At 35.4% G+C, this 13,833-nt stretch overlaps 1 protein-coding gene across 3 annotated transcripts in view; it reads left to right on the top strand.

Moving 5' to 3' along the window:
- Positions 1 to 13,833, top strand: part of ZNF654 (zinc finger protein 654) — a 97,296-nt gene that overhangs the window by 45,699 nt on the left and 37,764 nt on the right. For 2 of the 3 annotated variants that reach the window (XM_040484230.1, XM_040484231.1), the window contains exon 3: positions 12,267 to 12,348. In XM_040484230.1, the coding sequence (XP_040340164.1) occupies positions 12,267 to 12,348 (82 nt within the window). Of the gene's footprint in view, positions 1 to 11,449; positions 11,708 to 12,266; positions 12,349 to 13,833 lie in introns of those variants that run through there. The other variant, XM_040484233.1, reaches the window with a different exon arrangement.

A 13,833-nucleotide genomic window follows, 5' to 3' on the forward strand; every position in this document is an offset into this window, starting at 1 on the left:
TTTTTAATTTATTTTTGAGAAAGAAAGAGAGAGAACATGCACACACACACATAAGCAGGGGAGGGGCAGAGAGAGAGAGGAAGATATGGAAACTGAATCAGACTCCAGGCTCTCAGCTGTCAGCACAGAGCCTGACATGGGGCTCAAACCCATAAACCAGGAGATCATGACCTGAATGGAAGTCGGACACTCAACTGACTGAGCCACCCAGAAGCCCCTCATGTTTCTTGATCTTATGCTTCTTGGATCTTTGGGTTTATAATTTTTTTTTTTTTTTTTAATTTTTTTTTCAACGTTTATTTATTTTTGGGACAGAGAGAGACAGAGCATGAACGGGTGAGGGGCAGAGAGAGAGGGAGACACAGAATCGGAAACAGGCTCCAGGCTCTGAGCCATCAGCCCAGAGCCTGACGCGGGGCTCGAACTCACGGACCGCGAGATCATGACCTGGCTGAAGTCGGACGCTTAACCGACTGTGCCACCCAGGCGCCCCAAGGGTTTATAATTTTTTAAAAATTTTTTAATGTTTATTTTTCACAAAGAGAGACAGAGCATGAGTGGGGGAGGGGCAGAGAGAGAGAGAGAGGGAGACAAAGAATCCAAAGCAGGCTCCAGGCTCTGAGCTGTCAGCACACAGCCTGATGCAGGGCTCCAACCCACGAACTGGGAGATCATGACCTGAGCCAAAGTTGGATGCTTATCCAACTGAGCCACTCAGGTGCCCCTGGGTTTATAATTTTAACCAAAATTGGGAAATTCCTTAAAAAATTATTTTATGTTTTCAAAGATTTTTATTTTTAAGTAATCTCTATACCCAATATGAGGCTTGAACTCACAACCCCAAGATCAAAAGTTGCATGCTTTACTAACTTAGCCAGCCAGGTGCCCCTCAAAAATTATTTCAGAAACCACCATTATGTTTTCTTAAGGGAGGACATTTGAAGAGAATCCACAGTGGACCCACTGTTTACTGATGGTTCTATTCATTTTTTAATCTCACATACTGTAGTTTTTGATCTATAAAAGTTTTATTTGGGTATTTTTTTTTTTTTTTTTTTAAGTAGACTGCACGCCCAGCACAGAGCCCAGTTAACTCACAATCCTGAAATGAAGACCTGAGTTGAGATCAAGAGTCAGGCGCCTAACCAACCGACTCACCCAGGAACCCCAATTTGGGTCTTTTATATACTTTTTTAACCTGATATGGTTATTCTTTACCTTAGAAGTTGGCAAACTATGGCCTATGGGTCAAATGCTGCTCCTCCCCACCCCCCTTTTAAATATGGCTTCCAAGCTAAGAATAGTATGCATTTTTAAATAGTGGTGTTAAAAATGTGACAGAGATCTTATGTGGCCTCCCAAACCTAAAATAGTATCTGGTAACCCAGCCTCCAACCTAATCATAATCTAACAGTAGAGGAATTTAAAGCTGGTGGTGCACTGAAGGTCATGATAGCAACAACATAACACAAACCCACTTAATTTATGACTAGATTTACTTAAATTTCCCTAGTAAAGGTGTAACAGAAGAAAAGGCATGGCTATCCCAGGCATAAATACTATGAACATCAGTGTTTGCTGTTGTATATCATGAAGTCCAGCTTTTAGCTGAAAATTATAGACACGTTAAAAAAAAAAAAGCAAGGAAAAAAATGTACTATCAAAAGACAAATCAATTAGAAGAACTAAATTCATATACAAAAGTTGTAGTGGAAAAGGTGGGTAACATGGTTAAACATATTGAGAATTTCAGCAGAGAGATGGGACACTTTAAGAAGATTGAATGGAAATGTTGGAAATTAAAAAAAAACATAGTACTAGATGAAGAATGCCTTTGTTGGGCACATAAGTAGAGTTGACACAGTTGAGGAAAGAATGAATGAACTTGAATATAAGTCAGTAGAAGTTACCCAGACTAAAAGTAAAAGAGAAAAATACATGAAAACAGAGCATTTAAGACCTTTGGGGAAATATGAAACTGTATAATATATGTCTACTAGAATCCCAGGAGAAGAAAAATGAGGCTGAAGAAATACTGATAAAGTGACAGCCATGAATTTTCAAATCTAATGAAAGACATCCAACCAGAGATCCAGGAAACTCAGAGAACAACAAGTAGGATAATTTCTTTTTAAAAAAATTTTTTTTCAACATTTTTTATTTATTTTTGGGACAGAGAGAGACAGAGCATGAACGGGGGAGGGGCAGAGAGAGAGGGAGACACAGAATCAGAAACAGGCTCCAGGCTCTGAGCCATCAGCCCAGAGCCTGACGCGGGGCTCGAACTCACAGACCGCAAGATCGTGACCTGGCTGAAGTCGGACGCTTAACCGACTGCGCCACCCAGGCGCCCCAAGTAGGATAATTTCAAACACTTACACACTGACCTGCCATCTAGATCACCTAGATGTATCACATTCAAACTCTGAAAATCAGAGAGGAAATTTTGAAGGCTACCAGAGTCAAAAGGCATTAACCTAAATTAGAAGACTAAAGATAAGAAATAGAGCAGAAATCTCAGAAACTAAGCCTGTCAGAACACAGTGAAGTGACATTTATAAAGTGCTTAAAGAAAACAAAACAAAATAAACCCTCTCTAATCAAGAAGGAAAATTAAAAATGTTTTCAGGGGGGGCTCCTGGATGGCTCAGTCTGTTAAGCATCTGACTCTTGATTTCGGCTCAGGTCATGGATCTCACGGTTCTTGAGATGGAGTTCTGCATCGAGCTATGTGCTGACAGCTCAGAGCCTGCTTGGGATTCTCTCTCTCCCTTTCTGCCCCTCCCCTGCTTGTGCTCACTCTCTCTTTCTCTACAAATAAACATTAAAAAATAAAGATGTTTTCAGGGAAGCAAAAGCTGAAAGAATTCATTCTCAGAAGACCTGAACTACAAAAGGTATAGTACAAATACGATGTCAGACAGAAAATCTACCCAAAGAAACAAAGAGAGGTGGAAATGATAAAAACTGAAGATAAATATAAAATTGAATTTTTCTTAATCACTGTGAAACATAACTGTCTAAAGCAGAGGTTGGCAAACACTGCTCTAAAGGGCCAGGTATTATTTTTAGACCTACAGGCTATAGAGTGTTTTTTTTTTTAAATTTTTTTTTCAACGTTTATTTATTTTTGGGACAGAGAAGGCTATAGAGTGTTTTAACTATGCAACTGTGCTCTTGTAGCACTGAGGTAGCCATAGACAATACATAACTGCATGTGGCTGTGTCTCAATAAAACTTTTACAAAAACTGGCAGCCAGCCTTTGGGCCATATTTTCCAAATGCCGAGACTAAAGCAAATATAGTAAAACCTTAGCTTGTGGGCATAATTTGTTCTGGAAACATGCTTGTAATCCAAAGCACTTGTATATCAAAGCAAATTTCCCCATAATAATGGAAACTCAGATGATTCATTCCACAACCCCAAAATATTCATATAAAAATGATTATAATACTGTAATATAAAATAAATACAAAATATAAAGAAAAATAAATTAACCTGTATTTTCCTTCGAAAGCCTTTGTGGCTGGTGTGAGGGAGACAGAGAGGAGGCTTATTGTGTAGGACGACTTTCACTATCACTAATGGAATCACTGCTATTTATTGGCTCAGTGGAATCTTTTTCTGCCTGGGGGCCATTGGGTACACTCACATGGATGTTGACTATGGTACAGTATTAATAAACTCTTGTCATATACTGTATTTAATGTAACTGGCAATAAGGCAGCAGAGGAAAGGGTCTATATCTGCAGGCAGGCTGACCTAGAATGAAGCAAAGCATTCCTAAGCTTACTCATGTATGGAAAAGCAAAGGACTGTCCATAGGTAGTTTGAAGTGACAAAAAATACACTAGTGCCAGTTGTGGGCACCTTCCAGTGTTCTGAAAAATCAGATTTCTGCCAGACACCACAGCCTGAGACTAAGCATCTGAGCATGGGAGACAATCACCCACAATCCCACAGCGAGAGAGAGAAGAATCATTGGCTCATTGTGTGACATTCAGCGTCATGTACTACTCGTACTACTCGTCTTGCAAGACATCGCTCATTTATCAAGTTAAAATTTATTAGAAATGTTTGCTTGTCTTGTAGAACACTCACAGAACAAGTTACTTGCAATCCAAGCTTTTACTATATTGTAGTGAAACGTTGGTTTAAAGTGAAAATGAATGACAAGAATACCACAAAGATTATTATAGTAAACCTAAAGCAGCATAATATTTGAAGGTATGCTGGGACTTCTTAAACATATATATTGTAAATCCTAGGGTAACCACCAAAAACATTGAATACAGAGCTGGCCATATTAAGCCTAAGTAGAGATAAAATAGAATCATAAAATTATTCAGTCCAAAAACAGGTGGAAGAAGAGGTCAAGGGCAACAATGAACCAGAGAGAACAATAGAAAACAGTTTATTAAGGGGCACCTTAAGGTACCTTAAGGTGGCTCAGTTGTTTAAGCATCCCACTCTTGATTTCAGCTCAGGTCACGATCCGTGGATTGTGAGATTGAGCCCCATGTCAGACTCTGAGCTGATAGCACAGAGCCTGTTTGGGATTTTGTCTCTTTGTCTCTCTCTCTCAAAAAAAAAAAAAGAAAAAAAAACCCAAAAAAACACAACTATTAAGAGAGTAGGTCCTAATCTAAGCACATCAAAAATTGTATTACATGTAAATAATCTAAGCCTATTAAAAACAATGGTTGGTTGGATAGAAAAAACAAGATCCGCTAACAGGTATATATATCCATACCCCTATGTCCTTTTTTATGTGAACAGATATATACTTTACCTTTTTTTTAAACTTAATATTATATCTTAGAGATTCCTCCATAGTGATACAGATTTAGTTTAAGCTCCTGTTTATATCTCATAGTATTCTATTGTGCAGATGTACTATAATTTATTCAGTCATATCTTCTAATGATAGATATTTGGATTGCTTACATTATTTTCATATTCTAAATAGTAGTATAATTAATATCCTTTTGCATACAATTTTTTTGTTTACATTTTTACCAGATTTTGGGGTGCTTTCCTAGAGTCTGTCAAAGAATGAATAGATATGTAATATGTAATTTGCTAAGTAGTCCACAGTTCTCTCTATAATAGCTTGTCGCATTTTACATTGTCACCCACAAAATTAGGCCTTGTTTACCTTTGACCTCACCAACTGAGTATAATCAAACTTGATTTTTCTGCTAAAGAGAAATGGCATTTCAGTGTAGTTTTAATATGTATTTTTTTTATTGTGAATGAAGTTTAACATTTTTCTGCATATCGTTACAAACCATTATTTTTTCATTTCTCTTTTGATTTTGCTTATGTTTTTTATACATTTTAAAAATGTAATTAAAATTTGTCAGTATTTCTCTCTTGCTTCAGAACCTTTTTTTAAACTTTTTTTTAATGTTTATCTTTGAGAGAGAGAGAGAGAGAGAGAGAGAACGAGCAGGGAGGGGCAGAGAGAGAGGGGGACACAGAATCGGAAGCAGGTTCCAGGCTCAGCTGTCAGCACAAACCCGAATGCAGGGCTCGAACTCGTGAACTATGAGATCATGACCTGACCGAAGTCAGAAGCTTAACCAACTGAGCCACCCTGGTGCCCTTATTACTTCGGAATCTTGAATTATAGTTAAGAATGATCTAAAGAAAAATGATTTCTCTATAGCCAAGTTATATGGGATTTTTTTCCTGATATTTGTAATGCTTAATTTTTTATATTTAAGTTTTTTATCTATTTTGAATTTTTTCTTGTTTGGAAGCTGGAGTGAATCAATTTTGTGTTTATGTAACATTTGGCTATGCAATATGAAGAAGTCAACTTTGCCCCTACTGATTTGAGATGTTGCTTTTGTTGTATACACACTTTTCACATGCAGTTGGTCTATTTTTGGATTTTTCCTTTCATTAGGCTATTTGCTCATCTGCCAGTATAATGTTGGTTCAATATAGAATATATTGGTTCAATATAGAATGTTGGTTCAATGTAGGTTCAAAATGTTTTAATGTTGGCTAGTTCCTTTGCATTGCTCTTGCTGTTTCATGGTTTTTCTTAGATATTCCACTTTGTAAATCAACTTGTCTACCTCCAGAAAAACTTGAAAGTGCTTTTACTGTATATAAAATTTTTAATTACTTAAGGAGAATTGAGTGCTTAACTTATTGAAGTATGTACTTTATATGTTCTTTACATTCTTCTAATCCAAGGACACTGGAATAATAATGCTATTTTGTTGTTGTTGTTAATTTGAGAGAGAGAGAGAGAGAGAGAGAGAGAGAGAGAGAGAGAGAGAGAGTAGGGGAGTGGGGTAGAGGGGGAGAGAAAGAGGGAAGGAAAATCTCAGAGTCTGCGTGGGGCTTGATCCACAACCCTGGGATCATGACCTGAGCTGAAATTGAGTCGGACACTCAACTGACTGAGCCACCCAGGTGCTTCAGTAATGCTAAAATTTCTCCTTCCAACTTAAATGCTATTTATGTCATGTATTTTTGCTATATTTTAAAGCCCAGATGAGGGGCACCTGGCTGGCTTAGTCAGAAGAGTGAGCACCTCTTCATCTGGGGGTCATAAGTTTGAGCCCCATGTTGGGTGTAGAGATTACTTAAATAAATAAAACAAAACAAACTATATATATATATATATATATATATATATATATATATATATATATATAGTTTAAATATATATATATTTAAAATAATAATATATTATATATAATATATATATCTAGTTTAAATATATATATATTTAAAATAATAATAATAAAGCCCAAATGAGATTATTTCTTCATGCTGTCAAAATTTGTAGCCTGTATATTCACTAATTCTCATCGTAGATCCTTCTTGCTAATTTGATTTCCTATGTGTTTGAAAACAGTTTCTATTTTTCTGTGGTTGTTTATACCTTGCTTTTGGTATTTGATATTTTATAGTTTACTGTGATTAGCTAGGTGTAGACTTAATTTTTATTAATCCTTATGGGATTTCTTGGGCTTACTGGATCTGAGGTTGGTATTTTTTCATCAATTATGAAAAAGTCTTCCTTGTTTTTGTCTTTGCCTCATTTCTCTCTCCCTCCCTCCCTCCCTCCCTCCCCCTTTCTCTCTCTTTTTGTGCAAATACAGTTAGACATGTTAGACAGATATACTCCATTACCTGTATCTCCAGTTCTTGCTTGTGTTTTTCATTTCTCTCTCTACATTGTACTCTAATTTAGTAAGTGGATTTCTTGCATTTGGTTGGTTAAGCATCATACTTGATTGGAATTTTCTTATGGTGGATAAATACAAAAATCCACATTCTTATATTTTAGTATGAAAATTACTTATATGCTACGGAGACCCAAAAAAGAATAGTGATTCTAGTTATAACTACCAAACAATCTACTATGTGTGTCTTATTTTAAGGAAGTGTGGTACCTTATTTCCATTTGTAATAGATGAGAAATTATGGTCTCATTTACAAGCATCCCAATGACATAATATAGTTTGTTTCATAAATAGGGACTGCAGCAGTACTTTTGTTATGCAAGCTTGTGTAGCTCATAAGCTATGATGAATGATGGAAGTCCCATAAGTATGATTATATATGGCATAATTTTTTTTTACTTCAAAGGCATGTTATTTATCATGTATTTGTTTCACTATAAATAATTTATATTTTATATAAATCATTTTGTTCAAGTAATTCTATTTTGAATAACTTAATTTACATAAATGAACTTTAGGTAACTCATAACTTGGACTAGGGTTAATTATACATTGATTAGTATATAGACTGTTAATATTAAATATGTATTATACAAACATTAAACATGATATTAAACATACTCAAAATTAGTATAAACATTATACAATAATAAATTTTTAGAAAGAATCCTCTTTTTTTCCTTTTTTTTTTAAGTTTGCTTATTTATTTGTTTATTTAGAGAAGGAATCCCAAACAGGCTCTGCATTGTCAGCACAGAGCCTGATGCAGGGTCAAATTCACAAACCATGAGATCATGACCTGAGCTGAAACCAAGAGTTAGATGCTTAACCAACTGAGCCACTCAGGTGCCCCAAGAAAGAAATGTTTTGAAAATCTTCATAATTTAAGTGAAGAAAATCTTAAAAATCTTCATAATTTAAGTGAAGATAAGTTGATGTCTCATATTTCAACACAATTGCCATAGTACACAGCAGAGAAAAACATATCTATGAAGATCTTGTGTTTCCTTTTAGATTATTGAAGGAATTTTGATGGCAATGTTAATAACAAAAATTAATAGTACTGTATTTTTAGCAAGCATCTATAGCACTACCAGGGATTGTTCTAAGTGCTTTACAAGAGGTAGTTATTATTACTGTTCTATTTTAAATAAACGGAGGCATAGAGATATTAAGTGACTTCCCCAGGGTTACATATTAAGAAAATAGTGTAGGGGCGCCTGGGTGGCTCAATCGGTTATGCGTCCGATTCTTGGTTTCAGCTCAGGTCACGATTTCACAGTTTCGTGAGTTTGAGCCCTGTGTTGGGTTCTGCACTGACAATGTGGAGTCTGCTTGGGATTCTGTCTCCCTCTCTTTCTGCCTCTCCCCCACTCACACTCTTTCTCAAAATAAATAAATAAACTTAAAAAAAGAAAAGAAAAGAAAATAGTGTAGCTGAGATTGAAACCGAAACACTGTGGTTCTAGACCATGGGTGAGTAAAGGGCCAGATAGTAAATATTTCAGGCTTAGCTCATAAGGTCTCCGTTGCCACTACTCAGTTCTGTCATTGTAGTGTGAAAGCAGCCATAGCCAATATGTAAATAGATGAGTATGACTGTTTTCTAATAATACCTTTTATTGACAGGATATTTGAATTTCATGTAATTTTAAACTGTCACAAAATGTTATTGCAGCTTTTTTTTTTTTTTAACAATTTAAATATGGCTAACTATTCTTATCGTGCATTATTCAACAGGCCATCATTGAGCCGGATTTAGCCTGTGGACAGTAGTTTGCCAGCCCTGCTCTAGACTGCTACATATATTTTGGGGTTCTACTTTGTTCTTTTTTTGGACTCATTTACCCTCTACCATATAGAGTTGTCTTCCATGAGGGCTAGACAACTTGATCTCTATACCTTTTGTTGATCCTTTACACTGATCAGCAGGAAGTAAACAGGATTGAAACCTGAAGTTTTTCCTTCCACATATAATCTAGATATTTTTCCCCCTGGTGATTGCGCAAGTGCATAAATACTTGTTGACTTCCCTGAATCTTAATCTAAGGCAGAGCTAGGTAGATCATGTTGTTCTGTCTTTTTTTACTCTTTAATTACTTTGCATGTAGTTTTTATCATTTTAATATCATCAAGGAGTTGGGTCTTGTTATTGAGGTAGCTGATAGTGAGGCATGCGTAGATCTCTCTTTTGTAATGGTGGCTCCTCTTTCTTGTTCACATAATTCAGACATTATATAATTCTGCATATTTTGTTGAATTCTCTACAAGGTCATGTGCATCTGTATATTCCTATCTAGAGCACATTTTATTTCCACTAAGAATCTTTGTTATCTCTCCCTCTTTCAATACAATTAATTGCCCTAACAGTCAATACTATCTACCCAACATAATGATGCAGTCCCTCCCGCTTCTACCTAGTGCATATCTAACGCCTCCTCCATCTTTCAACATGTTATAATAGAGACATGTGTAAGGTACAATACTACAATAGCACAGAATCAGCTACAGAGAAGGAAGGGTGGTTTAGACCAAATTCCTAGGTGAAATTGTGTAAATAGGTCTTGAGGAGGCAACAAACCCAAAGACCTTAAAAGCATAGGAGTTAAGGGAATGGGGAGAAGTTTGCTGTGATTGGAGAGCATGACATTTGTGATAAAAGCTATGTGTGTTAAGTGTAGTTTTGAATCAGACATAAAAGTTCTTACACTGTGGTAAGGAATTTGTATTTCCTGCTCTAGGTTAATGATCTCAAATACCTATATAGAATAGGAAGGGAATGATAGTAATAAGTAAGTCAAGCAGCTAGTATGTTGGAGAAATAAGAGAGGTGAATGGAGACTGGCCAGTTGGAAAGGAGGTTCATGGTTTGTCTAAAGGCAGTGGAGTAGATGCCCATCTCATAGAAGGATGCAAACCCTGTGTTATTGGGGCTCTTAGTTTTTTAAGAGCTCACAGAAATTTAGATTTAATCTGAAGTAGCACAGTTTTTAAATATTAGCAACTGACTAAATTAAAAAAAAAATTACTCATACAAAACAAATGTGTCAGCTGAAGGTCTTTGCTTAAATGGTACAGTCCAAACAGCAATTTGTAAAGTCTGTTAAAGTAGTCAAATCATTCTGTGTTTTAGGAATATAGATATTCCTAAATACAGATATAAGTGTATTCTCATACAGATATAAGTGTATTCTCACTAAAATTCTCATTAAAATTTGCATTATATTTCATTGTATGGGTGTATTAGAATTCATTTACCCAGCCCCCTGTGGTAGACATAATGTTTCTCTTCTTTTGCTGTTACAAATAATCTACGGATGCATATCCTTATATATGTCTTTAAGCTAATGTGTGTATGTTTGCCTGATTTAGTTCCTATAGGTGGAATTGGCTAAGTCAAATGATAATGTGTACATTGTAATTTTTCTGATGATTATAACTGTTGCCCTTAAAAGAGGTAGTACCTCCTACCATCCCTCCAAGATATCAGAACCGATTTCTCTACATCAGAACTATCATAGACTATACCAACATTTTCACTTTTGTAAATATGATAGAAAAGGTATTTCATCTTTATACATTTTTACTTAATTAAGTAGAGTATCTTTTCATATTTGAAAACAAAATCCACTTGTGTTTCTTTCCTGTGAGGTAGCCCTCTCTTACCCAGTTGTTAACTTTTTAAAAATTACTTGTTTAAGCCTTTTAATTAAGGGAAATCAGCAAAGAATCTTTCTTAGTGTATCATTTTGCTTTGATTGTTTTTATGGTTTTGGTCTGCTGACATTTAAAAATTTTAAGTAATCAAATTTTTATAAAATATAATTTTATGGGGCATAGTTATTAGAAGAGTCTTTGTAGTATTGTGTAATACTTGAGTGTTTTATATAATTTTTAAAAGTGTATTATCTCATAGTTTGCATCTTAAAAACTTCATTCTTGGGGCGCCTGGGTGGCGCAGTCGGTTAAGCGTCCGACTTCAGCCAGGTCACGATCTTGCGGTCCGTGAGTTCGAGCCCCGCGTCGGGCTCTGGGCTGATGGCTCAGAGCCTGGAGCCTGTTTCTGATTCTGTGTCTCCCTCTCTCTCTGCCCCTCCCCCGTTCATGCTCTGTCTCTCTCTGTCCCAAAAAAATAAATAAACGTTAAAAAAAAAATTAAAAAAAAAATAAAAACAAACTTCATTCTTTATTAGTGATTAATTTGGATTAAAGGCAAAAAGTGTTTAAAAAATGCAACTATAGGTATTCCTAGTTGAGGATCTTCTAGGTGAATTAAAATCTAAAGATTTTGATGTGCTTCTCATTTGTACTACTTTGGGACTGCTAAGTAATACTAAATAATTTTTATAGTTTTTCAGCTCATTGATTAGGAAATGTCATATTTCCTCCTATATGAAATTATGAATTGTTAAAGACACAGTATTTTCCAAAGACAATTATTTAAAAAAGATGAACCACAGATTTGGGGCAGTCTGTCAGGAGTGGGATAGTCAAGGTAAGCCCAGAGTTTGAGAATCCACGTGTCATTTATTAGATACCTAATTGGTGGCATTGCTATAATATAAATGTTGGCTGAGAGTATTCACAGTGACCTTCTAATTTTCTTATATTTTTGTGTCAATTTTATCCATCCCTTATATCCATCTGAAAAAAATTAGATTTTGAATTTTCTCTGGGGCTCATTGTACTAGGATGAAGCTGGACTATGTCCCCAGTTTAAATCATCTTGGCAGGTGTAGCAACATTTTTGCCACCTGGTAGTTATATATCATTGCATTTATTTTTCTCTTTTTTTGGCATTGTGAACTCTGTGGGCACGAGTAATGTAATTGTTCATTCTATAATTCTAGAACTTAAGTATATTTCTTTATATTTTCTTTGAAGACACTTCTATTAAAATTTTATTGAAAACCCAACATGAGTTTTAAATCTCAGTATAATTTTTCAAAACTGGTTATTTTAAAACTAACTGATATTACATAGCTTTTATCTTTTAAATTGGGGCCAAACAGTTAAAGAAGCAATGAACATTATCATTTACTTAATCTTTCTAGGAGCTTCTTTGAGTTGCTGCTGTTCTTTGGAAGAGATGAGTTTTATGAAGAGCCACTAAAGGATATTCTTGGATCATTCCAGGTAAAGCAGTTTACTCCTTCACATTTTGTCTACATTTAACACATGCCTGATTCTCCCCCTAAAAATGGTATATTGGTTATTTGTTGCTTGTAAGTTTTTATATTTACTAAGATGGCAATGCTTAGGATCCTCTTATGCCAGCAGAAAAAGAAGGTTCTTAAAATTAACTTTTAGCTCTATTTCTAAAAACAGTTCAAATTAAGTTTCCAATTCTATATTTGCTAGACCAGAGCCTGCTGCTACCACCCTTGTGGGTTCCTAAGCACATCCTGCACATACACTCACACTTTTTATTGATAAAGACTTTGGTTTCATATCCAATCTAGAACTCAGCCCTAGTAAAAAAAAAAAATGACTCTTCTTGCCTAGCCTAAAAGCAGGCTGTCTCATGTCACTTTTTCCCCTTGGCTATACCCTAATTTTCTCATTTATTTTCTGAATAGCCTTCGCAAGATACGTAATTTGTTTGTTTGTTTATTCATTTGTTTGTTTGTTTTTGGTACATGCTACAAGAGAGGAGGGAGTAAATCCAGAAGGGAATGCCAAAGATCCAAGACCTCAACTGTAGACACAAGAACATTTGATCTTTTTACCATTTACTTAAGAAGCAGTTCCTAGTATTGTGGCTCACTAATGTGTCCTTGGCATTATCTCATCATTATTCTCTGGGTAGAATAAAGGAAGATGTACTTTGAGCTCCCTCTAGGGGTAAGGTGTTCAGATGTCATATCTCACATTTATTTCTATTGTGTGTTAATAAGAAAGGCTGTCCATCTTTGGGAAGGAGGTCAGCTTAATAACAGAAAAGTCGTGCAATACTTTCTCTCACCTAGAATTTTTACTTTATATTTATTGAAAGAGATCTTGTAGACTGAATTAAAATAGATTTTTATGATTTCTCACTCCGATGCATACATAAAAATAGGAAAATTAGGAGCAGACTTAGTTGGCTAACATATATCTAAAAGTTCCTCACATTCAGAATCTGACTCTAGATTTGTTTTTCCACCAAGTCTTCACTGTCTGTTTTTCTACACCCTTTTGTCTTCAGTGGCATAAAAGTGTTGATGAAGTAGCATTTCCTAAAATAATTGATAAAAGAACTAAAAGCCATGGGCACTGGGGTTTTAAAAGCTTAAGTTGGTTTTATGATTCTGTTTAACCAGCCAGCTTTGACTCCTGCTTCAGAGTGTTGTTAAATTACATTGACTGCTCTACACCCTCCCCATACCATTTGCTTCACAAGTAAAACGAGTGCTCTGCTAGTCTCGTGGATTTTATTCTCAGTCATAAGTTTTCATGCTCTTTAAATGTCCATGGATGCAGAATGACAACCACAGCATGACCATCACCAGGCTGACTTGGATTCTAAGATAGCATTGGCTATAAAACATATTCTGATTTTACAGTTGTAGAAATACAAAAAAAAAAAAAATGCATCTTAGAATCAATGAAACTAGGTATATTACATATTGTACTTTATTC

This window comes from Herpailurus yagouaroundi, unplaced genomic scaffold (genome assembly GCF_014898765.1).
Source record: "Herpailurus yagouaroundi ecotype Mexico unplaced genomic scaffold, PumYag 162, whole genome shotgun sequence".
Taxonomy (NCBI): domain Eukaryota; kingdom Metazoa; phylum Chordata; class Mammalia; order Carnivora; family Felidae; genus Herpailurus; species Herpailurus yagouaroundi.